Source organism: Chaetodon auriga, chromosome 15 (genome assembly GCF_051107435.1).
Source record: "Chaetodon auriga isolate fChaAug3 chromosome 15, fChaAug3.hap1, whole genome shotgun sequence".
Taxonomy (NCBI): Eukaryota; Metazoa; Chordata; class Actinopteri; order Chaetodontiformes; family Chaetodontidae; genus Chaetodon; species Chaetodon auriga.
Genome location: NC_135088.1, coordinates 10,498,090 through 10,526,050, shown reverse-complemented (window position 1 = coordinate 10,526,050; position 27,961 = coordinate 10,498,090). Strand labels below are relative to the sequence as shown.

The following is a 27,961-nucleotide window of genomic DNA, read 5'->3' as shown; positions in this document are numbered from 1 at the left end:
TTTGCTGTCAGTCAAGAAAGAGGTCAAGCTGCTCACTGCACTGTCGCTCACAAAACTAAGAGCTTTGTAAAATCCCTCAGAGATCTCCTGCATGCTGCTTTTTGGACTGGTGTGAGGAGCAAAGAGAGCAGAAAATAAGAATGACCTTGCAATATGATTTCTGTGCTCACTGGGCTTTATGCTGCAGGAGATCCATGTGATATATGGAATGATCTGGAGAAACTGATGACATTAGTTGCTCAATCAAATGTATTAATTAATTCAGTGAAGCTACTTTGTATCAAAGATACATATAGCTGCTAGTGAAACTGTTGACAGTGTGTTTCTGAAAGATTTTCTGGCTTTAAATTTATTAAATGTCCTTTTTCGATGCCGTAACTGATCCCTGAACATCACCAAACTGGAAACTTAAAGACCCTCTCCACGTGTTTTAAGATGTGTATAAATAATGTTGAATTACAATTTGTGTATGATAGGATTCTTCTACAAAAAAAAAATAAAAAATCAGAATTTTTGAGTATGTAAATATTTTTCATTTCCACAGTTAAACTGTTGGACACAAGATGTCTCTTACTTCACTGTAAAGTCGGTTCTCAGTGTCCGCGCACTTTCCACATCACACTTATGTAAACTGAATTTTGGACCAGGATTGGCTTCAAAAACTAGTTGTGATGTGATGAATCATGCTCGTAGGCTTCCCCCCCTTAAAAGTGTATTTTCACCGAGCACAAACTTCCCACTTTCAGCAGATGAATGTGAAAACTGCCTTGTCGTGTCAAAACTCACGTACATCATTCTGCAAAGAGAAGCTCAAACATCCAACTGCAGGAACAAGAAGAAAAATACATTTTTGAGTGGAGGGGGACTTTAAGCACAGTTGTAACAAAAAAATACTCACCACATACAAAAAACAACGACAATGCTGTAGAAAGGGAAAGCGAAATCAACCACAGACGAAATAAGGAAGCAATAACTGATCATTCGATTAGTCACTAAACAATAAATAATTGCAAACGTCGATTCCTTCCTTCGTCTGATCACCTTTTCTGTCCACAGACTGACAGCAAAACACTTAATCATTTCCATTGTTTAATGGTCACAGTTGAAGCACATGATATAAAAGTATATTTACAATGATAGTTTAAAATAAAACAAACAAAAAACAAATCATTTTTTTAACAATACACACTCATACCCAACAGCTGCTACTACGTAAGCCTGCTCCCCAAAAGTAGCAATCATATATATTTATAAAAAAAAAAAAAAATCAGCATTAAAATTAAAAAGGGAGTAAAGTGCATGTAAGACAGACCTCCCTGTACAGACATTTCTGATAGACTGCAGAGAAGCTTCACTTGCCAGTCACAGGCACACTCCTAAAAATGTGTACAAAAGAGAAAACGATCAATTAAAAAATAAAATAAAATGTACACACCCACATGGTAAAGTTGTGCTACACAGTCGCACTCACACACAGACACAAACCAGATATAAAAAACATGGAAAGTTCTTAAAATGTCAACACTCACAATATAGACCTTTACATCCCAAAGAGAACATGGCAGAAAACGCACAAATATACACTCTGCCCTCAACACCCGACCCCCTACCTAAACCCCCCCCCCCCCCGCCTCCCACACAGTAATACATACAGAAAATGTCTCGTTTCGAGTGGCATCAGACCTGCGAGAGGACACGAGAGATGAGTTGACTTCAGTTTATGGAGAAGTGAAGCTGAAATTGTTTCTGACTGACATTCCAGGAATCCAGAGTCTGACGTCTGTGCAGGTCAGATTTGGTTCAGACTGACTGAGGTATTGTGAAGTCGAAAGAAACATTAAAAAAATGACATAAAACCCAGCATGCCTCGTCTCTCTTCCGCTGTACACCTACACAGCTATCCTGTCACCAGCTCTGGATACACCTTTCTTTGGGGGAAAACACGAATCTGTGGTGTGCGTGGTTCAACCTGAGCTCTTGTGTGTTCAGATGCGCTGCTCTCGAAACGACCCACGTTTAAAAACCAGCCTCCAGACAGCAGAAATGACTTTGATTGGTATCATTTGTCAGTATTTCAAATTGATGTAATTTACCTGTAAGATTGCACCAGAAGAGCAGCTGTATCATTTCCTTGGCAGCTACCCAGCACGACTAGCAAATGATGAAGAGACATGAAAGCACGACAAGAATAAAACAGAGGCTACATTCCACCGAACAACAGGTCGGACTATCAACCAACAGCAAACCGGTAAATATCAAGTGGATGACGGAGACACCAACATGGGTGTGACGAGTGAATGTGTGCAGGCTCAGGAGGATTAGCATTTGAAACAAGTTGATTGTTTTTGCTGATTTTTTGAATGTCATCTGAAAGCATTTATACTACACCAGGTTTCTACCAATTTGACCCATAGTTTGAATTTCACTTGGCCAGAACCTTCAAAGCCTTGACACTGATCTGGCACTGAGACAAGTATCTCATATCGCAGATTTCACAGGGGCTCTGGCGAATCTGCAGGGAAGGAAAAAAAGTACAGAAAGTACTTTTCATATTCTTTAAGGCAAGAGGCATTGGTTTTGTTTTGCTGAATAAACCTAAATATGCAGTAATTTCCATTTCTCACAGGCGTACACGAGCCCTCTCTCTCTCATACACTCATACAGAGACACACACACACACACGCGGTGAGGGTTACATGGTGTGGTAAAGGGTACTAGCAGTTCTTTTCTTAAGCCGCCTCAGGGGATGAGTCCTTCCGTATTGCTGCCTTGGTGTCATAAATGTCGGCCCAGGAAAATGCAGGGAGTCTTGGTTAGAGTTGGGGAGTAGTCCTCCCTGCAGACTCTGATTTGATGGTGGAGGTGGTGAGGTTTCAGCTTCAGGAAGCTTGTCTGCACCAGTGCCATGGACCTGTGGCTGCTGGCCGGCTGAGGAAGGAGAGCTGTGCACCCGCTGTTTCTTGGACTCGTCGTTTATGGTGTGGATCGGAGGTTGTGCTGAGGACGGGGCCACGGAGGAGCGGCTGAGCTCCCACTCGCTGAGGTCATTGGCGAGCAGCTCCAGACAGCCCAGTTTGGCCAGAGAGGCTGAGCGCTTCATCTGGGATGGAGGGGTGAGTCCTGCCTGGCGAATCCTGGCCTCCACCTCTCTGACCCTCTTCTGAACGCTGGTACCTCGCTTCCGAGCGGTTCTAGCACTGAAGCCGAAAACCTGGTCCAAACACCTGGCTTTGCAGGCTCCGCCCATGCTCACCTGCTGCAGGAAGGCACCCAGCTCGCACAGAGTCTCCCACGTCTCCCTCATGACAATGTCACTATGGGGTCCCTCTGTGGAGCAGTCCCAGTCTGTGCCTGACTCGAGCTCTGTCACGCCCTCCAAACACAGGAAGTTCACTGAGGCAAAGGGAGAATGGGCGGAGCGGTGGAAAGAAGAGGTAGAGAGCGATCTAATATCAGCAGGCTGGAGTTTGTGTCCTTTTGTGTTTCCATCATTATTTCCTAGTGCCCCCATCTCAGCTACAGCCCCACTCTCCCCTTTAACTGGTCCACCCTTCCCATCCTCCTCCTCCTCCTGCTCTTCTTGCATGCTGTTAACTTCTGACACCTGCAAGCAAACTGATGTATCTTGGGGATTGGACACTGTCCCAGAGTGGACACTGGGTGGACGCCGCAGAGCGCAGGAGGAGCTGCCGGAGAGGGATGGTGGAGATGAAGAAGGTGATGGACTCTCGTGCTCCTGTTTCATTCTTTGCTCCAGCTGTCGGGTGACACGCCGCACCGAGCCCCTCGTCCAGTCGCTGTAGAGACCAGCAGGAGCCGCCTCCTCATCCTCTTCTTTGTTTTTCACTTCCTCTTTAACATTCTCAGCTTCTTTCTGTGATGAAACATCTCTATCCTCTATTTCCTGCCTTGACTTCCCCAATTCCTGGTCCTGCGAACCCTGAGGCTCCGGTTGGCTGAGAGAGCCGGGAGGTGAAGCCTCTGCGTGCACTGCAGGCTTCAGTCCTGTGACCTGCACAGGGACGGCCATTTCCTACAATGAAAAGAGAGATAACAGAAACTATAAATCAGTTTAAAAGCAAGATAAAAGTGGTAGTATATTCATAGCAAATCAGAAAAAATTCAAGTACAACTTCAGGTGTGACAGATGGATGCTCTACCTTTACCCCACCAGGTGTCGCCCTTGGTCTCAAGTAAGCAAAAAACCAAATCAGGCCAAATTAAACTGCTGTGGATTCAACACGCTTCCAAATATAAGAATTTGAATTTTATCTATGAATTATTTTGATAGTCTTTATTACATTACAGCCTTGAAAAAAGATAGAAACACGAGAGGAGCCTGAGAGCCTGTGACTGAAAAGCACTGACATGTGTGCTTGCAGAGGAAATAAGCGTGCAGTGGTTCTGGAAAGTTTTGCTATAAGAAGAAGTCTTACTTTTCTTTCCTCCTCCTCCTTCCCCTCACTGGTGGAGACCTCCTGAGGCGGCGGTTGCTGCTCCTTACCACAACTCTTCAGCTGGCAGCTTTTACCATCTTGACTCATTCCCTTGAACTTTTCCCTGGCACTGAAAAAGTTAATGTGATCTGCACTGTGGCCAAACAACGCCTCGTTGTTTGGTGGAATGGCACTGGGGTAGCTGATAAAATCACTAGTGGAGGGAGGATGGGCTGCTAAACCGTCCACGGACGAGCCACACAGCTGCTGGTCACAGTCTGGTTTTTTGACAGGCACTGGTGCAGACAGACACTGGGGTCCAGCCTGTTGTGTGCTTGGTGTTTGTGTTGTCATGGACTCAGGCACTGACACGAGCATCGTTTTTATCACAGGGGGAGAGGAGGACAACGCCTGTGGTTTGATAACTTCATCCGTGCAGGCTGGGGTTGGGGACGGAGCAGGGGAGAGAGGGAGGTGGTGAAAGGGTGGAGGCGGGTGAGGCTGGCCCACTGAAACACTCTGTGCAACAGTCACCACGTCTGTGTTTTGAAGCTCAGGCACCACAGTGGCGGCCTTTGGCTGGGAGAGAGGAGGCGATGAGGGCTTCTCCTCAGAATCACATAAGCCGTTGGAGAGCGGGGGAGACAACTGAGACACAGAGCCAGCTGTGGACTCAGGACAAGGGGAGTCCAACTGGCTGATCTGGACTACAGCAGAAGGAGAAGGAGCCTCTAGGCTTTGAGCTTCAGCATCGCCTGATAGAACTGCCGCCCCCTCAGAGGACGAAGAGCTGAGCTGATTGGACTGGATGCCAGTATCAGGCTGGCTAGTGGAGTGTGCTGGTTTGCCAGTGCCGGCCGACGTTCCCAGTGATTCCAGAAGCTCTTTCACAGAGGGACCAGACGTGCTGCTGGCCTGGTTACGGGGGTTGGAGTGACCCAGGCTGTGCGGCTGGGCGTAAGATTTAGACAGTGGCTCATGGTGGTCAGAGAGGTCGCTGTCAGAGTGAGAGCGCCACAGTTTGTTGTGCCTCTGCCGGCTGTGGGAGATGGTGACAGAGGGGTGGGAATTAAAAAAGAAAAACAGCTTGTCTTATAGTGTTTTCATGTCACTCTTATCCTATTAATGTAAACATACACATAAACATGCACACACACGTTTTTAATGTCATTTTATAAGATCATTGTGCTAAATGTATTGTGCCACATATGATGCTGATGCTGCACTTTAAAGCTGCAGTAATCAATATCTTTTTATTAATTATTTTTATTATCATTATTTATTTATGGATCAAATCACTGCGTAATGTGAAAGGGGTTGTTTGTAGCGAGAATAATCAGCCAACTCTGCAGTTCCCCTCATGTCTATAGAACAATTCGATTTTCATTTCATTAGCTTTAGCCATCCTCTAGTCCAGGCATACACTTGTGAGAGTTTATATGGGTACCTGGCCAGCAGTATGCCCTGATACTCCTCCAGCTGTCTCATAAAAGAGGGGTTCGGTTTGGTCACAGCCCGCCGCTCCTTGACGTAATCAAAGGCCTTTTTCAAATCCCAGCCGTGCTCCTTCATAGCGTACGCGATCACAGTGGCTGCAGAGCGACTTATACCCATTTTACAGTGCACCAGGCACTTGGATCCAGCTTTCCTGGAGCAGATGTGAAGAATCAAGCACATGTATCAGCTTATCATTGTCAACACTCCTGCGAAAATGAGAATGTGCAGTCGTCTGAAACTCACTTGGCTCTAGATATAAATTTGTAGGTGTCATTCCAATAAGCAAGCAGGTCAGTGGCCTCCTCATCGTAAACGCGGATGTTGTGGTACTCGAACACACCAGGGAAGAAGTTATCAATCTCCCTTGTTACATTCAGGATGTACTGAACCCTGAGAATGAGAAATGAATCAAAATATTTTAACACAAAACATTTAATTTGGTTCTGGCACAATGATCGCCCGGGTCTTATCACATAATACTTGATGCTTTTATTGACTTGGGTACAGCGTGTTCTCTGTCGTGGGTTTTGTTGTTTTTGTCCCCCTCCTTACCCGCTCTTCTGCAACTCCTCCAAATTGGATGCATTCCACTCAGATCCCTGTAGGAAACAAAAGCAATCCTCAGACTAGTTCAGAGCCTTCAGCTGAGCTTTTTTCATAATGCTTAAATCCTGTGACAAGGCATGTCTGACATCCAGCGTGCACTCCAAGCCAAACAAGAACAAAGTACTTCAAAATTAAGAGGAATTACACAAGACTATCGCATATTTTGCAGGGTTTCCCAGACGTGGATTAGGCGTGATGTACGACCAGTGTTCATATATTTTACTTCTAAGAACTGAGACACTTCCTATTCTTAAGTGTTGTAATTCACTCATTTGTAATCTAGCAGTTCTGGCAGTTCTTCATCGTGCGGATTTCAGTGTAATCGGACCAACATTGGCGGCAAACGCAGCAGTGGTGCTCCAGAGGTGTTCTGACTCAACCTACCAAGAAGACGTGGTCAAAGATTTCTGTAGGACTGTCCATCTGGCCCAGGATGACAATCATCTCATTGTCGATGAACTCCTTGAACTCTCGCAGGTTGCAGGTCATGTGCATTTCCAGCTCTGTTCGGATCTTCAGACCACACCCAGCCGGAGAACACACAAACACACAGATAAAATCTTAAAACAGCATAAATTTAAAAGGCAGCCATTCCTCTTTGGGAGCGACCCAAGCTGTTGCAAAAACACAAATTTCAGAGATGAATGCATCTGCAGCATGTGACGCACTGACCCACCTCTTTGCAGGTGACATTCTCGAGGTCTTTCTGCATCATGATCTCCCTCAAACTGGTTTTGATCTGACGCTCTGTCAGCTCTCTTTCTGTAGGTCTGCAGAAGCACCACAACATTGAAATATGTTACATAAACTAAATGCAAGACCATTTCCATTTATGAAGTGCTGCTGCCAACATACACTATGTCATATGGAGGAGACGTCTGACCAAAGCACTCCATGGTAAAATGTGGAGTGGTAGTGATTTTAATTTCTACAGTACATCTTTCATTACATAAAAGAAATAATTTCGATCATATATAGGGAGAAAATAAAAAGTGGAAAACATAATCCATAGGATGTGGATACTTACATGTCAGAGAAGAGCACGGGTGAATCAGCACGGTGTGACTGCACGTCCTGCATGGCGTTCCACTCATTGATGCGTACCTGGTCGGAGGAGACCCTGCTTTGATAGTAGCTGACCCAGGTGAGGAACAAGCTGCCAGGGAAGTAGTTGTGACAACGAGCCACCTCGCATGCTTTATGGAGTGATTGGAGGGCCGACCTGCGATTGAGTGAAAAATGAGATTGAGAGATGGATGAAGGGCAGAGAGTTTGAGCTCATGACTGACAAAAAGACATTCAAATGAATGGTTTTAGATACCAACACAAACACTTGCAAACAATAAAAAGGGCACATATCCATTTCTATCGAGCAGAGTGATTAATGGAGTGTGACTCACCACATGGCCTGCACAGAAACAGGCTTGAATACGTGCACTCGGTTATCTGTTGACACGCTGAAACCCCTGAGAGCGAGAAGAGAGAGGTGAAAATTAGAAAAGATAACGACGGGCATCTGAGCAGCCCGGTGTTTAGTGTGTGTTGGCTCTGCGATTAAAGTACGTATCCTACCCATCTCCGTCCAGATGGATCAACGTGTCGCTCCATAACGGCAAAACCAGGCCTACAGAACATGAGCTGGGAGGAGAAAAAAATCTCTGTGTTACAACTTGAAGCACAGGATCAAAACAGGCAGGCTCATATAAGCGTGTGTATGTGAACGCCTCACCTATCTACAGGACTGAAATCCATTCCCAGCACCACGCTCTCCTCCGTGTCCTGACGACCGTTCGTTGACACCACCACCATGTAGCGGGTGATCTGAGCGTGGGCGCTCTCCAGTCGAACCGCCTGGAGCGCCAAGAACGCAGTTGGTGTTTCTACATTTGATTGACAACCTTAAAATTGAATTGTGTGTATGTGTGCGTGTACCCACCAGTTTGATGTTGTCCTCTGGTCTGAGGAGTGTGAACATGGTTTGTAGATGCTGCTGGATGTCTCCTGGTAGGACGAGAGTAATGAAACACAACTCTGGTCAGTGTCGAGTACGTTATTTACCAAAAGCACCATTAATACAGTCAAGCAGTCGGTTGCTCGAGTATGACCTTTCACTTCACCTGCATGTTTGCTGCGCAGCTGTGAGAAGCGAGAGGCAGAAGAAGGGGAGGACCCATTTCCTCGAGGTAAGAAGAGAGCAGCTCCTTTGACTGTCAGGAAACTTTCACTGATGCTGGACAGATGGAGAGAAAAGAGGAAAAAAATAAAGTGAGTGACAACCGATCATAAAAAGTATTAAACCACCCCGCCCTGGAAAGGCTTTACAGCTTTTAATTTTTAAATGAAGTTGAACGGTCAATTGACTCCAACTAAACCAATTTTTAACTAAATGGCATATTCAATAAGCCCCCAGCTCTCTGCTTAAAAGATAACTATTTCTATACAATTTTTTTAATAATCCATTAATGATCATTTTTCCACATAAATTTGCCAAATTGCAAAGTCTCAGCTTCTCAAACATGACTGTGAATTCAATATCTTTGGGGACTTCTGATGGATGTTTTTCACTATTTTCTGATAACTAATAGAATAAATGAATTATATGTGTTGTCCTCTTAATACCAGAGGCATGTAAAGCTAAGCTAAGTGCTGTTATTGCACCGATTGTGTCTTCCGTATGACGGATTTTGGGTCTTAAGGTTGAGGGTGTTTCAATAATGGTGATTTAATCTCTTATTTTCTTAGAAAATACACGACATCCTGTGCAAACATGATATACTAAACAATAATGGAAAGATCGGTGAGCCTTTATGAGCTCACTACAATGTGCAACAAACAGCAGCTGCTTCCAATAATATGCTGGCTTAACTGAACTGGACATGATCAGAAAATGACAGAAGGAAAGACAAAGACATACGGAGTCATCAAGGAAAACAAACTGTCCGCTCATTACTAAACAGTACTCTTTTTCATTCCGACCTCACTGTTTCTCAAACCAGCAGACGTAACTGCAGTTTTTATCTTTGTATTTTACAGACAATCACAACTTAACTGGCTTTGACTGAGACTTTAGTCCTTTATGGCCCGAAATAGAAAAAGAGCGTGAAATTGGCACCTCCAGCTAAGCCACTTGGCACTATTGCAATTGCAACAATAGAGTTATGTAATGGACTTAAGATGCACAATGCATTCCTTTGACTCTGACACTGCTCTGACGTTTTTTGAGTCATGGCCAAAATTATAGTGAGATACGATTACATTATGGATTAAGCTGTCACCAAAGTGGAAGCCTCATTGTGTTTTGTAACGACAGAGTGAACGCAGATTCACCACTAATGCTATTCATCCCTGATGAGAAATATAAGCTAAGGCTGAGGGCGGCCTATCAGAAACAGGAAGTCCAATTCTGTCACTATTGGCTGCGAGGACAGAGGACGTGAGGGACAGAAACAAGGGCAGCAGTAACTATAGAAATGACAATTAAAAAAATATGTAACTTCAGAACAATGGCTTTATAGTATCCAGTTACAGAAAAAAAATTCTGTTTCCTTCATGATGAAGTTGAATAAGTCTCGGGACCTGAGGCAAGCAAGCATAATCGTGTGAAACTCCAGCATCTACGCCCTCCGCAGGCCAACAGAGCGATCAACAGCAACAGAGATTGTGCACACCAGACACACTGACATTAGCAAACGATAAAACCAGGCAGAAATTGTGAAAAACCACCTACTGCCCACAAGCCATTGACTGAACACAAATAACAAAGACACATTTGGGAGTTTGTCTTCTGGTTGGCGCACCCAAAAGATCCTCAGTCCTGTGGCCGGTGACAGTGTGCAAACACACACTAGATGGATGTCTTACATAAGTATGAATAATGGGTACGTGTAGACACACTACATCTTGACTTAGCTGATCAAACACATAAATTGCCAATAAATGTCAGTGTCATTCCCACTGTCTGTTCTCCAAAGACACCCGGCGGACAGATTAATCACATCCTCTGATTCATGAACAATCTGTCTCAGGTACACTGTGTGCCTTCCTGCTAGATGCATTTCAGGAACATCTAAAATGAAAGGGGGAAAAAAAGGTGGGAGGGAGAGGGTGCATGTGAGCAGATGAGTATGGCATCTGGCAGATATTTCACAAGAGGCAAAAGGAAGGAAAAGTCTTCCTGCAGCCCCCGACCCTGCTGTCATATCCTTCCCATTAAGTCATCATGGGAAAACCGCATGCCTTTGTCATACCGGATCACTGTTCGCAAATACTGGAGAGCAGGGCAAATGGGAATATGAACTGTGTCAAGACAAGTGAGCTTCAAGTCAGAAAAAAAAAAACACCCAACCACTTAACTGATGTTACACAAACTGAATCAGAGTCTAGCAGCCTACATTATGCACAGCAGGGTGGTGAGAATAACGTTATAGCCCCGAGACGATACTGCAACGCATAGTTTAATATGCTGACAAGGAAAGCCTGGAGCTCTGAGCACAGATATTCAGTCAACTTACAGCTGATAAATTTCCCCCTGAGAGATCACGGAGTTCTCGGTGAAATGCGGTCTCAGCTTCACCCCGCAGCAGGCGCAGAAGCAGCCGGCTGATGAGCTCCGTGGCGCGGTCACAACACCGGGAGGCATCGCCGCTCTGGTGGCGGGGGTAGGGCGCACAGAGGCGGGCTGTGGTAACCGGTAAGTCGCTATTCAGGTGTGGAGGCTAGTGGTCTAAGATCTCACTTTGACGCTTTGCTTTTAACGGACATCGCGGGTTTAGGGACTGATCCGTTAAGAGGCTTAAAAAAGCGTGGCACTGCAACATTCAGGAACTGCGGAGATGTATTGGTTCATGTACCCGTCTGGCGGTGCAGGTGCTTCCTAACATCTGCTCAGCGTGACCGTGTGATTTATCTGCGGCAGGCTGCGGTAAATGCTGCCGCTTTGAAGGGCGGAGACACACGCGGTCCAATGAGTGAAAAGAGCGCTCAGTCGACGGCTGTATGGGGGGTTATTAGTGCCATTATGAATAAGACGCACAAGCGTGACAGTCACTGACAACACGACTTTAATGGAGACAACTCTTGAGTAAGGAAACGAAGTTAATTATTTTGAAGTCATAAAAAAATAATAAAAAGGAGCAGGCTTTGTCTGGTGCTTGGTTTCACAAACTTTCTGGTATTATTGCTAAACTGTTCATTAAAATATGTTTCTGAAAACATATGCAGCGAGATATTAACAGAATCTTGATTCATATTTGATCAACACTGCCTTGTCTGATGGATGGACTCGTTTTCATACAGTTGAGGTCAAGTCCCGTTTATTCAAACACAGATAAGATGCCCACACTTGCTCAAAGGTGAAACTGCTCTGGGCTGACTGTGCCAGTGTTTTCTGTTGGGGAGAGTGATGGTGCCCAGCGAGGTGGGGCCACTACCTTTGGAGTGGCCACACTGCTCAAAGCTGCACCGAGCTGTACTCAAAGTTCACATGGGACTTGAAATGTTCATTTCAAGTATAATATGACATGCTCTTTCAGTCCACCCCTTTTCCAGGACACCTTGACCAGTCGAACACTACATTCAACAGAAGTGAACAATTGTTGTATAGCTTATTCACCTTATTCATTTAGCTTTTAAGCCTTATTCAACAGGTTCACTACTAACAAAGCAATCCCTGAACCCCTTACTTTAGCCTGAAAATGACTTTCACTTGAACAACTACTCAACACGATGTGGTTTTCTCTATCTGTCAGTGTGTTTTTTTGTCAATAACACCCAGCTCCACGGACAATCTTCTTTCATTTCCAGATGACAATGGCATCAGACACCTGGTGGCTTAGCTTCCATGACAACACTTCTCCTGATTAAGCATTAATTACTCCCTACAACAAGTGGGGCTTCCTCTTGAGAGTGAGGGCCACACACTCATCACAAGGGTTATGAAGTTGCATAACTAACTCCACGTCTGTGGCCTTAAGGGAAAATTCTCGCCAGACACAGTGACACTTGAGACCTTAATGTGCTGCTGCTTCCAGCAACAGCAGCAGCAACAACAACAACAACGGAAAAAGGATTGAGAAATTCAAAAAGAGACATCAGGAGCAAACTGAGGAGTAACTTGACCTTGACTTGGTTACGCTGCTTGTTGATCCCTCAGGGTTTCAATTTGGAGGATGGATTACAAACTGAGGGTAAATATGTGGCCACCACCTGACTGCCCATCCATATCACAGGATAAACAACAACTGCAGTGGTGTTTTTCTTGTAGGTCCATCAGTGGCCCATGTCATACTGCATATGTGTGCATGAGCAGTGTGTGTTTTTATGTTTTATGCTCCTCTCGATGGACCTTGATCAAGCAGCCAGGTGGACGGATTCAGCAGCAAGATGAAGTGGATAAATTAACCCCACGACGTTACAAGCTCTGACCTCCTCTCAGTGATCTTTACAAGCAGAAATTGTTTATTTATTAGTCCGCTGACTCATGGGTGGTTTTAACATATCAAAGTACTAGATGGTGTAACAGTATTGTCAAAGCATCAAGTGGAAACATTAAAGGGGACAGAGATACACAGCAGGAGATCTGTCAACGTTCAGAGCAGACGGCAGTTAAATGAATGAGGCTTAAATACTCATCAGAAGGCCCTCATCACTGCTACTTCATCTGACAGTTACCCAATCAACACCTCACCTTTCTTTGCTTGTCGTGAGGCTGCTTTCTCTTTTTCTTTATCTTCTATCATTAATTGTAAATATTTATTACATCTGCTGTAAAGGCACTGTAGGTCTAGCTGGGAACATAATCCCATTCTCAGTCTGCCATGGGTCAGGTCGTCCTTTTGCTTCATGGACTCTCAGCAACCCACATGTTAGTGGTGTTGGACCCATCTCTCAAGTTCCAGCTTACTGTTCTCTCATTTGACTGCTGAAATTCACACCAATGACAAGCAGCAGAGGCCAGGATGTGGTCGTTACATGCAGACAGACACCGGACACTCCTCTGTTGCTCTTGCGTCTCCACGTATACAAAGACACAGACAGTCACCTTAGAGATCACATCACATATATAACACAGTGCACCAGGAGTATTTGCGATGGATTTGAAGCATGCGTACACAAAAACAGCTTCAATACACACACATCTAATGCAGAAGCAGTTGAGTTCTGTATGTATGAGATACTGACAGGAAGTCAATCTGTTTATTTACAGCCGAATCCATCTGCCAGACAACATATCTGACAGACCACATATATTAGATTACAACGGAGTGAGTGAAAAGATTCATTTCATCTGACTAAAGGATTATGTAGATTACAAAAGACCAGAAATACTCTTCAAGTGAAGCACCGTGCAAAATTCCTCCCTCTCCCTCAGATCTCTCCTCTGCGGGCCCTCCGGTGACGTTGCTGCTTCAGCTGGCGTCACTGCTCTGCTGATGTCACTGACTTTAATCAGCAGCACTGCAGTAGGCCCTGCTTTTGCAGACAGACACACTGCATCACTAAAGCTTTATTCCAGGCTGAATGCATGTCACTACCTGTGTCAGCGATGAGCTCTGCTGCAGCGGCTGGCTTCGACAGCACAGACGTCAGCGGTGTGGGAACATGAATATTCAGTGTGCGGGCTCACTTTCATTCAACCGTTTTTGCCTCTTTGCCGACACACATAAGCCCATTTGGATGTGAATACTCTATACTGCAGCTTGGACTCGACAAATCAGTTTTTCACTGTGTCGACAAAATCCCCCTCCTCTCTCTTCCTGTAAAACTTCCAAATTATATTTGATAACTCATCTTGAACTCAGGTGTGAGTACATAAATGTATCCAATCAAATGTGATTTGCGGTGATTAGCTAATCCCGCCCATCACATAAAACCACACTTTGACCGTTAGCTGGTGTGGGTAGTTAGCAGACAAATATCATAGTAGGAAGTGTGTGTTTGGACTTCAGCTGGCAAAAACTTTGTTTACATTTGCGAGTGACGTAAAACTTTATTCTTTTATCTCTTTTCCTGCTCCTGGTCTAGCAGTGCGAGTGAGGGAGGTGTGGATGAAGATGAACAGTTGCCTACATCTCCACATTTTTCCACAGTTCCATAACACACTGTATTTATTAAGCCACACCCCTTTTGAGTGATCCTATCACATCTGTAGGATCTGAATTTTCTTTATGATCGATGAATAAAGCTGAAATCCATCACATTCTGTGCATTGTTAGTACACAGCAGTGCACGTGTGATGTCAGGCTTCATTGCTATGTGTTATAAACAACTATCTAGCTACGTGAGTGTAAATGCTGGTGACTTACTAGGTAATGTCTTGAAACAAAGTTTCTCCCTAGAAAAGTAGTGAGCTCTTACCCAGAGCAATAAGACAGACAACAATTTCAAGCAACTGCAAATAAACAAATCTTAATGTCAAACAAAATCCCAACATGCAGATGACAAACAAGCAATACTTCCTGGATTCCACTGCCTGCTAAAACTCTGTATAACAAACAGCTCCTCATGAGGAAGTCAAGACGAGGCTCACCTCCACAGCAGGAACTTGATATGCATATACTGGTATGTTCTCTTTTGAAAAAATCTAATGACATGTCCGTGCAAGTAACAAGGTCACGGTCTCACATATTCCAGTGTTGAGTGGAACAGCATACAGTCAAATCAAGTATCAGAGGATCTCTGACTTCCACTGAAATTGTCACATTTAGCTAAATGTGTATGGCAGTATGAAAGGCCAATGGTCCAATAATCTTAGGACTCCAACACAAGACATTGAAAATAATGAGTCCACAAAACAGTGTGTAAATCAAAATGACATCTGATCTGATACCTGTCACACACACACACACACACACACACACACACACACACACACACACACACACGCACACCAGCATGTGAATATAGATTTCACTCCCAGCTGCACAAATACAGAAAGCCCTCAGTTGGATGGCACAAAGCTCCAATGACCAGACAGACACAGAGGCGCTCTGACTTTGGGAGGGGCTTCCAATCTGCTCCTGGATCAGCAGAGCAGCTCCCCTGACCCACATACTCAGACCTAACTCACAGGGAGCCTACTGCCCTCTGATGGACAGCCAGCGAAACACAGCTACTTCTCCCATACATGAGAGGACTCCAGGATTTAATTTTCTCAGGGGCCAAATTACACAACGGGAGAAGTAAGAATGCTGCTGCAACTTTGGTTCACTGATCTCTTGAAAACATAAACACAGCAGTCAGTGGAAGGAAACTGCTGGTCGCTGGTGGCCTAAAACCAGTTGTAAATGTGGTTGCATGAAACAGGATAAACCAGATTCTCAACTCCAGTTCAATGCCCGAGGCAACGAGGGACAGCACAGGATTGTGTTGCCACAGTAGCACAGCAGCTCTTTGCATCAGTAAAGGAAGGAAGCCCTGCTGCCAGGGTCCGATACATTTAATGATTAAACATAAAGTGCTTCTTCAGGTAGAGTCTATTTTCTCCCCAGTTCGTCTAAGTCAGGTCATGAAAGGTCAGAGGTCATGTGCAGAAATGCAAAAGACAGTTCAGCAGATTCTCCTGTTGTTTCTTTAACTACTTGGCCTGACACTGCATTTCCTGTACAATATCACTGTGACCACACTTCTGGTTTAGGCTGTCAGAATCCCACTGCACATCATGTTTGTGAGCCAACAGGAAGAAGTTTTCTGTTTAACACTGAGGTCACAGAGGGGAAGCATGAAGAGCTCAATCAATGTCTTACCTCCTCGGCTGAGAGCGGCGGTCATCCTCCCCACTACCGGACTCCTGAAGAGATCAAATGAGAAGACTGCGTTCAGTAATGTGCAAGTACACGGCTATGTTGGGCAGTCAACAGCTGAGCTTGAAGACAGAGACACATTATGACATGAAAGTTAAAGCAACACTATTTTGACATTAATACATTGCAATAATTGCCGATGTACCATATGCAAAATCCCCCAATCTAATTATAATTAATTTCGATCCTCTAAATTGCAAAGCACTATTTATATTCACAGTATGATTATGTCAAAAGATAACAGACAAGCCCTTCTCAGCAATGTGAAAACAGTCCTCTCAGAACTTGCTTTCATGCCTCAGTTATGAACTTACTTATGTTTTATAGTATTAAATAGTTAATTGTGTATACAATAAAGTGGAAAAAGCATTGATAATGTTGATGAATACTGAGAATTCTGAATACTAACTGCATCCATAAGCATATTTTCAGCCTGTAAAGGACTCTAGAATGTTTTCTAGATAAGTGCAGTATTAATACAACTCAACTTTTACATCATAATCGAAAAACAGAACGACTTTAACAAAGCTTCTACTTGAACGAAACAAGTAATGAGACAAAACGTATAAAGAGTAGCTTGTTCATTTCCGTATTCACAAGCACACACACGCACAAACAGATGAAAAGTGCAAGTGGTATTCAACACAGTGTTCAGCACTGCCTGAGCAGAGAGCAGCCGGTGCAGCTAGACAGGCAGGAGGGCAGAGTGGAGCTTCAACTCAATTTGCACACACTCCAGGAAAATGACCTCAGTCTGTTTTTAAGGTGTGGCCGGTCAAAGAACAACACATTCACGCACAAAAACAAGCAGGGAGATGAAGAAGAGGGAATAAGAGAAAAATCCAAATCACATCCAGTCTGCACACTGTGGAATATGAAGCTTTGCTAAATGAGAGGGCTAAGAATTAGTGGCAGATTAACACCTGGCACTCATCTTACAGCGCCAGGTACTTATCTTGTTTGCACTCTACGTGGGCTTAACCAGACTTAACAACATTACAAAACCATTAGCAGTTTCATAAAAGGAAAAAGTGGATTACAGGTTGATGATAGGCAACAATGGGACAAACACACCGAGTATTAAAATGGGATCTGGAGTTAGATAATAATCAATTCAATCTTGCCTCTGCCTTTACACCTGGTATTTTCAATGCATTCTTGTCATCCTCTTAAGATCTGAACACAACACGAACCAGACTACGGATACGACTGTATCTGGGAAGATTCTTAGTCATCCAGCTCATGGTTGTCCAAGGAGGGTTGAATCAAGGGTAACTGGACTTGGTTGTAGAAGCCAAAAATACCTGAGACTCCCCACCAATCAATTAGAGCTGAAAAAGCCCGCTGGATGAGAGAGAAAACACTTCTACAGCCAAGACCAATTGTGTTTGATTTGACCGTCTTTGGACAAATCACAGTGCATTTTATTATCTTTGAATGTCGTCTGATGCATGCAGTTCATGCAAATTGTGTGCTATGTATATGCGCATTTCTTTTTTAAAGAACTGGTAAATTTTGGCCTACTTATTGTTTAAGCAAAATCGGGAAGAATCTGGATAGAATTCACCAGGTCTTTTGAAACTGGCACAGATCCAGTTCAATGTAAAACGTATGACGAAAAAGCTCATCCTCTCTCAGCTTATGTGAACTAAAGCAAGTCTCCATTATAAGCTCTCAGACTCAACAGCACAAGAGATATTTAAGGAAGATCTTGTGGATTATTCAACGCCTAATGTAAAGTATGTGACGCTGGAAACAAAGTGTCCATACAGGTTTTTTTTTTTTTTTTTTAACCTTTAGTGATCAGAAGATCTAAAAACATTCAATGTCTCATTCTGCGATGCTGCATATCCAAGTCTGTAGTTACAACCTCCTTTGCACTTAATGATGGGAAACAGAGTGTTTGGCAGGTCATAACATTTAAATGCCTTGGTTATATTGACCTCTGTTGCACATCATGGTGACCTGCAATTGTAATGAGCAAGTTTCAAATAAACACAAAGAACCTGATTGTATATGTAAAGTCTCAGCTGCTGTTTGGCGACATTGTGTCCTACACTGTGACTTATCACCCGATCTTTGTTGAGATTGGAAACACACTGAGATTTTGCATATATGAAAATGTGAGATTTTTCCAAAGCTTATGGAAATGCGTAGCACAAGTGCGCATGCTGGGCAAGTATCTGCAGGACTGGAGACAAGTCTGTGCTGAACAGGCAGCACGTTACAGCATCTAGAGTCACCAGATTAAAACTAGTAAAGGCCAAATGTGTGTTTTCCACACCAGTGAGGCTGGACAGATTCAACATATGGTTCAAGTAGAGATGGTGGTGAAAAAACACAGCTAGCAGGCATCTCAAAACAGACTTCACACAAGACTTCATACACACATCACAGCAAAACCCAGACAACCAGACGTGTGTCTGTGCAATGCCTTATCAGTGTATGTTTGTGCAGGGTGCAAATTGAGAACATATTTCCACAAGAAGACACTACACGTCCCTCATAACCCCTGTCTGCCATATCTTGACATATTACACATGCATGTCTGCTTCCTCTTCTTTGACAGCTCATACTCCTGTCCCGACGAAAGACCTCGCGGCTCACTATCCCATCGCTAACATACATGATCATCCTAATACCAGTTGCAATATGTTAACTACTCAAATAAGTCTCGTTTCGATTACTCTTGTATATGATTTGAGTAAATTTGGATGACATTCAGAACAAATACCTAAAATGTGTGTACATAGTGTACAGGACAGCCATACTTATGTCAACTCACAGAACCTGTTTTGCTCTGACAACACAAAGAGGTGGGGAGGACCGGGTCTTTTTGTAAGGCCACAGTACCCAGAAATAGTTTGTGACTGACATTCCCGGTATGAATTAATAAATAAATAAATAACTTGACTGTAGTTTGTGGTTAGGACACAAACTCTAATCTCCTACTGGATCCAACTAGCAAGAAAACAGATAAAACAGTCCTCATTTATTGTGTTGTATTTTCACCAACCAGTAGTTTGATTTTGTTGGAAGTACACCAATGCATACTGTGAAGCAAGATGCATTTTTTCTATAACGTTTACATTCACTTATACCATGATAGGCATCCATATCATCATCCATCATCCATATCTTAGAGGTAATTCATTACACCCATACAGAAGTTACACACACTAACAATGCCTAATCAAGCCGCTCTGGGAAGTGAACCATATCAAAATTTATTACATTATATCACGCTGACAAAGAAAAGGACTCCTGCAGACATGCTATCAACAATACACACATCCCAACTGACGCAAGGAGTGTATGAAGTGGTGTGATACAGACAGAGGAAGACATTTAAATGTATTATACTTCCTCAGTCTATTCCTGGTTGTCTGGTGAGGTTCTCTGCTTCTGTAAAAACAAGACAAACAGGGGGAGTAGACAGAGAAACAACACCTGCTCCTCTGCTTTGCATGGGCACACTGCCTTCACCACACGCGCGTACGCACGCACACACACACTCGAAAATAGACAGGAAGAGAGACGCAGACAGGTAAAGAAACACGTAGACAGGACTGAGAGATAGTGTAGGAAAGAGACAGACAAAGAGAGAGACACGTCCACAACCTTGTTTACATACCAAGACAGCATATAACAATAACGCAAGAGTAAATACCCGCATTCATGCGTGTCACAAGGCGCTTATTACGAGCGGAAGTGCATGACATTTTTCTTGGTAGACAGCTAAACTACAGCTCTGAAGCTAAAAAACATTAGATAGCTGGCAGTTTAATTTACTATCACACAGGGGAACAGGAGAGACGAGCAAACCTGACCACACTGTCGATGGCAGAAGGGAGTCTTTTATGTTGGACAGTAGTAGTAACTAACTGCCAGTTGAACCTTTGAACTGGCGGAAATGTGCATACAGGAACCATGTCAACACTGGAGTACGACAAAAAAAAACCCCACACATATACACAAAGGGAAACTGCTCGCAAGATAAGGCTGAAAACGGAACTGTCTTTTCAAACACCAGCGTCAAAACATTTCAGAGCAGGTTAACTTTGCAGCGAAGACACCGACACTTTTAACCGACAATGATGAGCCGCTATGTTTCACGCATGCGCAGGAGTACAAAGGCAAGGCACTTTATGACAGTCAGCAGCCGACAAAAAGACAGCGGAAATGAAGCCTCTCGTCGCCTTCGACAGCACAGAGATTTGGGTTCGGTGGTGGTGGCAGCGGTAGTGGAGGAGGGTTCAATAAAGGCGGCTCTTACCGAAACGCAGGGGCTGGAGCTGGTGCTGGGGGTCGGTGAACGCTGCACGGTAACCAGCGCCATTCAGCGACCGGGAAGCGGACACCTGAGAGGAAGCGACAGCGGCGAGACGAGCATAATTGTCTAGAGGGGGAGAAAACCCAGCTGAACCCGGGTCGCCTCTCTTCTCTCGTTTTCCTCTCTCTTCCTCTCTGATCGTGGACTGTTTGACTACTCCCCGGCTGTTTCCTCTGTCAGCGCTACCTGCGCATGCGCAACTGCCCTTAGTTTGTCAATCCCGATTAACCGTATGCGTGCCGGATGTCAACAAAGCAGTTACGAGTTGTGTCTGTCAGTCATGGGAAAAGATGACCTCCATCGTCAGCCGACAATAATTACATTCAGATATTTTCCTTAAAGGGGTTCTCTGTCCTGACTATACAAATTGTGTGTACTTCCATAACGTTTAGGGATTTGCAAGACAAAAATCTTTTAAATCGGTGGTCCAGATCGTTGCAACAGAGGCCAAAATATCCTGACTTTTAGTCAGTATTGTTGGCGAGACTCCAGGAACACTGGATCCTACATTACCCATGATATAAAACTGATGAGGAAAGTGATTTTGATATGTAAAATCAGATGAGTGCCCCTTTAAGACAGTGTATTTGTATAAATTGCACATTTACCAACTACTATTGTGCATACTATTGTATTAATTTAAAGTATAAATACTAAACCCAGAGATAAGAAATTTATTTGTCACAAGGGAAATACTGAGACATCTTGAGACGTGTCAATTTCCAAGTCTAAATTGAGAATATCAAACTTCTTTATGTATCTTATCAAGTGCTTTTTCAGAGGTTTAAGTTAGAGTTAAATCTCAAGTCTCTAGAACCTCAGTCAAGTCAGTTTCTCAGTAATTTTCTTAATGTGAAGTCAAATCAATAAAATCAATTCAAACTTGAGTTTGCGTTAAATTATTCAATGTTGTAACGCTGCATTAGTTTTCAGAGGTGTGTCGCTTCTAAAATACAAATATGAGGAAATGCAATGTGTGGGTATGTTTAAAAGGTGGGTGTTATAATATCCATGTAATGTGTGCATGATTTAATTTCTATTTGTTTAAGACAGTCAGTCTAAACCTGTAGTACAATGTAAAGCTTCAGAAAGGACGACAGGCCTGCCTTTCTGAGGGTTATCAAGCTGGGAGTCATAAGTTATTTGTGCACATACGTGTATGAGCTTCACTGACGTGGGTGCAGTAATGGCCAAGGAAAAATGTGATATTTCATGACTCCTGAGGTGTAGCCTGCCTGTCTGAACCTTTACTGCAACACTGTTGTCTTCACTGCCTGAGGGCACAGATCAGGGATCGCAGCAACCATAGGTTGTCATAAATCACACACTCAAATGTGAAGTGCGTGTCAGCAACACAGCCCAAATACCACTGCTTCCAGGTATGCACGTATTCACAACACCAGCACTACCACTATCATTACAGATGGTGTACAACCTGGATTCTCTCCCCATTCATCATACAAATAAATAATACAAGTCTAATAATCACAATGAATTGCCAAAAATTATAGATATAGGTGGTGATTAAGATGTCTGTAGCCAGGCTGAAACAATACATGATAAGATAAATAATAATTTCTAATTGAAATTTCTAGATCATTATGCCAAGATTAGAAGAATGTGCTTCTCATTTTTTGATACCCAAAAGCTATTTGTTCAGTCACCAACTTCACCATTTGTAGTGTCTGTCCATCACTCCATCCATTCATCCATTCATCAGGCAGCTTTAGTCGTGCTGTTTGTACCAGAGGGATTAGCAGTGAGGCCAGAGATGAGATGAGATGGAGATTACGACAGAGATAATAGTGTTTGGATTTAGAGTCACTCAGAGGAGGCAGTGGGAATGCAGAGCTACAGCTTTAATCACAGGTGAGCCCTGTGCTCTCCGATCTGATTTAAGAGAACGACTTACTGCGGGTTTAGAATAGAGCAGCTGAACATAACAAATGACAGACAGCAGCCACACATTGTCAGCCTTGGTTTCCTCTGCAGAATGAATAGCAGACTCAAGTGCAACTTTAATCACAGTTAATCTTTTTAAGTAGCCCCTCATGTCATTGACTTCCCACAATGTGATGAGCCCCTGTCTGCCCACTGTAATTCTCTTTATAATAAATCTATTATATCCTCTGTATCTTTGGTACTATATTGATGTGTGGCCACAGAAATAGAATAGAAATACATTTATTGTAAGCTTTGGCTTCTGGTCATTTTGACATATAGTTGAAGACTTGGCCCCAGTCAGAGCCCTTTCAACAGCACATGAGATGACCATAAGGGAAGCAGGATGATTACTAGTATAGGAAATATGGAAAGTTAAATTCTGCCTCACAAAATTATGTATGTTTTTCATAATATAATCTAATTTTCTTTTTTGTTTTTGAATACAGTATAGCTTTACCTGATGATCAATATTACCTTCTGTTGATAACACCTCGACCATTGTAACGTTTTTAAAGTTGGCATAGATATCTGTCCATGGTAATGTGCTTTCTACAACACAGTGGCTTCATTATTTTCTAATAGCCCAAATTTATCACAAATGAGTGATAAATTACATTTCGCCCACCGCGGTCACTTGTTTCTTTCTGCCAACGAAAGTCCGCACATTCGCAACAGGCTGATTAACCGATATTTAGTCACCAGAAACAAATGTAAGCACTCATATATGATATTATATTATAAATTTAGGTTCTGTTTGGGGAAACTATCTTAACATGTCAGCTAAATGTAACCTAGCAGAACTTGTCATTTGTGATTTCGCTGAAATATTGTGACGAATCTGTCGTGCTCGTTCACAGTCAGCAGAGCAAGATGGCGGTCCCTACAAAACAGTAAGTTGCTAACATGCTAACGCGATCACGACAGTGTGTGTTTAACATTAAACGGCAACTGTTTCACTTGTTTGAGGTTATAGTTATAGTCGTGATGAATCACTTAATTCATTGCAGCAGCCGTGGTGTTACAGCTCAGGGTTATCTGTAAAAACGGTTGTCAGTCCATTGCTGTCCCTGCTGCTACTGAACGACATGCTAACGTTTTGCTAACCTCGCTCATATGTCAGCTAGGTTGGTTAACGTTAACAGGAGGGTCCCTTCGTTTGTTTAGTGATATCACTTCTTTCAACTAAATTACGTCTTCATTGGAGCAGAAGCATCGCAGCATTTTCTTTATAGCGTTATTTTTAGCTTACCAGTGACACACTATCAAGGACAGTTCATGAAACTTTGATGGCTGACGTTAGTCATTCAAACGGCCGTCAAATTTATCGATTTCGGGCGGTTTCTGTTCCTCTTTTTGATGCAGGACATTGCACTCTGAAAAGTTCACGTACATTTGCACAAAGCCTCCTGTCACACAAAGAAATTACTGTCCGTAAAAAACATGTCTTAATATGTAGCTGCCTTGCCACTGGAAAATTGAAAAGGCATAGCAACGTCTTTGCAAATTGTTAATATACAGAATATTTATGATATATAGTGTATTTTTAGTGCTTTATTACAATTTGTGTTGTCTCTTTATGAGAAGCTATATTGATACTACAATTTAAGGCTTCACTTTTAGGTCATTTGCTGTTTATATAAATGGTTACATTAGTTTTGTGTCAGGTGCAAAGCCTTTGTCCCAGTAGAGACACCATTTTTGCTGATGAATTAGGACTTGTGAAAGTTTAACATGTGAAATGCATGTCCAGGTGATTTTAGTAGGGAAAAGTTTAAAAAGCTTTGTTTCCTGATCGTCCACAGGTACGGGCTGATCTTGCCACAGAAGAAAGCAGCGTCAAAGACAGCAATCCTGCAGAAGCCCTCAGTGTTTGGGGATGACTCAGATGATGAGGTGGGTAAACTTCTGGATTTGTTCCAAGCAGGACAATATCATTTGTCTCTTGTGATTCACTAATCTCTGCGTGTGATGCAGGTATTTGAACTGTAATGGAACCTAAACAGAATTGTTTCCAGCTGCCAGTTTGCATTTTAGCAGACTTCTGTCCAAATATACTGAATATGTTATTTTTTGTTTCTCAGACCTCAGTTGGTGAGAGTCTGCAGAGAGAAGCTGTCAAAAAAAAGATGATGAAGCAGGTCAGAGCGATTCAGATTTCCTTTATGTACAAATGCAGTCATTGCTCTGTGATTTACATTTCTCTGATATTTGTCTCTTTGTAATCCTTCTTGGTCTAAAGACACGTTTGGAGATGCAGAAGGCCCTGGAGGAGGACAGCACTGTATATGACTATGATGCTGTGTATGATGACATTCAAAACGAGAGACTTGAGAGCAACAAAAAAATTCTGCATGGCGCTGACAAAAGGGTAATTTTGCTTATGTTAAACACTTGTATAGCTGCATTTGTCAACACTTGGATTTCAAAGTGATTGAATGGTTTGAAAGACTGTCCATGAATCCACGTGAATGTTAACTTAATTTTTTCTGTGTCTCTTTATCACAGCCAAAGTATATCCACCAGTTAATGAGAGCAGTCGAGGACCGAAAGAAGGAACAAGAACGAAGGGAAGAGAGGAAGATCCAGAAGGAAAGAGAGGCAGAGGGAGAGCAGTTTGCTGATAAAGAGGCTTACGTTACGTCGGCCTACAAGCAAAAACTGCTGGAGCAGAAGGAGGAGCAGGAGAGAGAGAAGAGAGAGGCAGCGATGGAAGGTTCGACCAATACTTTGCAACTATTACAGCCATTTTGTTGTAATGGATATGGTTTGATTTTGAACTCAAGACGTATCAAACAACATATAAATGTATCTTAAAGTAACTTTCTATCATCGCTAAGCAGTCTGGATATCATAAAAACAATTTGAAAATGAAAATGTTCTTCCAGATATTTTATTGACAGCAGAGAAAGTTTATGGAGGGAACTTAACTTGACCAGCTCCCTCAGTAAATGTTATTGTGGCAATTAAGGTTGGAGAAGTATGTCCTTCCTTAGGGCACACAAAGTGCTTGACTTTAAGAAATATAAAGGTGCAACAGCAAGAATTTTAGTTTAAAACGTTCACAAATTAATTAAAATCCTCAACAGAATATAATGAAATCACAGTTTTGACATTATGTTTTGCAGAGATACAGTGTCTGGCAAAAGTTTGAGCATAATGATGATTGTAAGTGATTTGTTTGAATTATTTTTGTTTCATGTAGCTGCTTTGGACGTGAAGAAACAAAAAGACCTGAGCGGCTTCTATCGGCACCTGCTGAATCAGACTGTAGGAGAGGAGGCGATACCAGATCGCTCCGCAAACAAGTCAGTCATCACTCTTATTACTTTCTCATCTATCAACACAAAATACACAGACAGTGCATGTCTTTAGCAACTATTCTGAGCCTGTAATTGTGTCTCCACAGAACTCAACCCTCAAAGGTTGTAAAAGAGGAGAGGACTTCACCTGTTCCCTCATCTACGTCCCACGATAATATCCCAAGTTCATGCAGTGACATTGAGGAGGGGCAAGAGCAGAAGTCTGGGTTTAGCAAGTCTGCGACAGGCTCTGCACACTCAAAACGGCAATACAGACAGAGGTCGCCTTCATCAGGGAGCGGAGAGGAGAAGGAGAAGGAGAAAGAAAAGGAAAGAGACAGACATAAGAAGAGCCACAGAGATCAAGACAGAGACAGGGGGAGGGACAGAGATAGAGATAGAGACAGAGAGCGAAACAGGGGAAGGGAAAGGGATGACAGACACGGAGGAAGAAGAGACGATAGGGATAGAAGGAAAGACAGGGACAGAGGCAGAGAAGATGATCGAAGCAGAGGCAAGACGGATATGGAGAGGGAAGACAGGCACGGGAAGAGGGAGAGGAGCCCCAAAGAAAGAGAGAGGGACAAGAATGGGGAAAAAGACAAGAGGAGGAATCCAGATGAAGACAAGCGGAAGGACAGATATCGAGAAGAAGAGAAGGAGAGGAGGAAGGAACCAGAGAAGGAGAAGGCAGTGAAGAGGGAAGAGAAAGATCCGGAAAAGAAGGAACACGGAAAGGGAAAAGAAGATGAAGACAGACAGGTAGGCGAGGAGGAAGCGGACACGGAGGCGAAGGCGAACAAGTTTGCAAAGCGCAGCACGGATCAGACTGTGAGTTCGGCGAGGGACAGGTACATGGCCAGACAGATGGCCCGCTCGGCCTGTAAGACCTACATAGAGAGGGAGGAGGACTGAGCCAACATCCCTGAACCACAACCTTTATCTCACTTCGACAAGGCTAATGTTAATTTATGTTTTTCTTCTTTTTTTCAACAAAGACCAAAACAACGAGTTAGTTGCTTCTTCCGTCACTACTTTCTGTCTTTATTTTTTACTGAAGATGTAAATCGTTAAAAACTGGTCACAAGAGTTTCATTTGATTTTCTCTTCCTAATAATTTCCTAAAACAGCTGGGCAGTGATGTTCTGAGCAAATGTTCCTTAAACAGGCATAAATAGAAGATTTGTTGGTGATTGTTTTCAGCCAATTAATACACATTTGGTACATTAGTAAGTATTTACAGCACTACAACAGTGTTTATGGGACTGAGTCACAGTAAACCACAGTGCCAGTGTTCATCGTAATGAAAGAACATGTCACAGAGTGCAACAGTGAAGCTAACTGATGTGTAATTGAATAGTTTTGGACAACACTGGAGGACTGTGGCATAGAGGAATATATCAGGGTTTGGCTACACAGACAGTACTTGACAGTCAGTGCTGTGTTGGTTGTCGTCTTTTCATGGGATTTGTTGACAATAAGAAAAAATATTAAACATTGCCAACCTCATCCTGTACCTGCTGAGTCCACCGTACGCTGCACTGGAGAGATTCGAACAGCAGAGTGTGCTCATGGTCTGAGTGTGCTGGACAAAGTTTTGTTTGGGGGGAGGGGGTCTTGGATAGGTGGATTTTTTTGATCTATCTTTGTTAAATATGAAATCTGATTTGTAAATATGAATTTTGAGCCTCTTGTACCATCACATAAAGGAATGAGTGTACATAGGAAATGTTGGTGAATTCAGGAAATGGGTGAATGGAACGAGGTGTCAGCCACTGATGTTGTGTTTGATCACTCTTGTGTCTTTCTGATGCAGACAGTGATGAGTTAATAAAATCATTTCTGTTCCACAATTTCTTCTTTTGCCTCCTGTTGCGTGTACATGAATGTCTAAGGACTAAAAACCCAATAATAAATAATAGCATGACACTCAAAGGGGCTTGGGGTCATTTGACGACTTTTATTTTTATTGCTTTGCATATTTTGCTCCTTTCACTTGAGTGGATGATGTGCATATTTCTGCCATGTTGTTTTGTACATTGGATG

At 43.1% G+C, this 27,961-nt stretch overlaps 2 protein-coding genes across 3 annotated transcripts; one reads left to right on the top strand and one right to left on the bottom strand.

The window, feature by feature from the left end:
- Positions 1 to 1,076: 1,076 nt before the first annotated feature.
- On the bottom strand, positions 1,077 to 20,842 carry ssh2b (slingshot protein phosphatase 2b). Of its 2 annotated transcripts, XM_076750272.1 has the most exons (15): positions 20,616 to 20,842; positions 16,283 to 16,326; positions 8,657 to 8,769; positions 8,476 to 8,540; positions 8,269 to 8,390; positions 8,112 to 8,177; positions 7,940 to 8,005; positions 7,567 to 7,761; positions 7,216 to 7,309; positions 6,924 to 7,052; positions 6,486 to 6,532; positions 6,177 to 6,323; positions 5,884 to 6,084; positions 4,437 to 5,475; positions 1,077 to 4,033 (listed from the first exon to the last, which is right to left on the bottom strand). In XM_076750272.1, the coding sequence occupies exons 1-15, from the start codon at positions 20,676 to 20,678 to the stop codon at positions 2,693 to 2,695; spliced, it is 3,732 nt and encodes a 1,243-aa protein (XP_076606387.1). In that variant the 5' UTR covers positions 20,679 to 20,842; the 3' UTR covers positions 1,077 to 2,692. The 2 variants fall into 2 exon arrangements, with proteins under 2 accessions (XP_076606387.1, XP_076606386.1); XM_076750271.1 differs by lacking the exons at positions 16,283 to 16,326; positions 20,616 to 20,842 and adding an exon at positions 11,051 to 11,414.
- A 2,613-nt stretch (positions 20,843 to 23,455) lies between these two features.
- nsrp1 (nuclear speckle splicing regulatory protein 1) lies at positions 23,456 to 27,850 on the top strand. Its single transcript, XM_076751252.1, has 7 exons — positions 23,456 to 23,506; positions 24,419 to 24,509; positions 24,698 to 24,754; positions 24,856 to 24,984; positions 25,122 to 25,329; positions 25,819 to 25,921; positions 26,023 to 27,850. Exons 1-7 carry the CDS (start codon positions 23,487 to 23,489, stop codon positions 26,828 to 26,830), a joined length of 1,416 nt encoding a protein of 471 aa, XP_076607367.1. The 5' UTR covers positions 23,456 to 23,486; the 3' UTR covers positions 26,831 to 27,850.
- The last annotated feature ends 111 nt before the right edge of the window (positions 27,851 to 27,961 follow it).

Excerpts from the sequence above, each read along its gene's own strand:
- ssh2b (XM_076750271.1), bottom strand. The coding sequence starts at position 11,178 with ATGCCTCCCGGTGTTGTGACCGCGCCACGGAGCTCATCAGCCGGCTGC. Across the intron at positions 8,770-11,050 it reads CAGGGGGAAATTTATCAGCT|CATCAGTGAAAGTTTCCTGA; the intron begins GTAAGTTGACTG and ends CCATCTGTCCAG. Across the intron at positions 6,324-6,485 it reads GAGGAGTTGCAGAAGAGCGG|GGTTCAGTACATCCTGAATG; the intron begins GTAAGGAGGGGG and ends TCTCATTCTCAG.
- nsrp1 (XM_076751252.1), top strand. The coding sequence starts at position 23,487 with ATGGCGGTCCCTACAAAACA. Across the intron at positions 24,755-24,855 it reads AAAAAAAGATGATGAAGCAG|ACACGTTTGGAGATGCAGAA; the intron begins GTCAGAGCGATT and ends CTTGGTCTAAAG. Across the intron at positions 25,330-25,818 it reads GAGAGAGGCAGCGATGGAAG|CTGCTTTGGACGTGAAGAAA; the intron begins GTTCGACCAATA and ends TGTTTCATGTAG.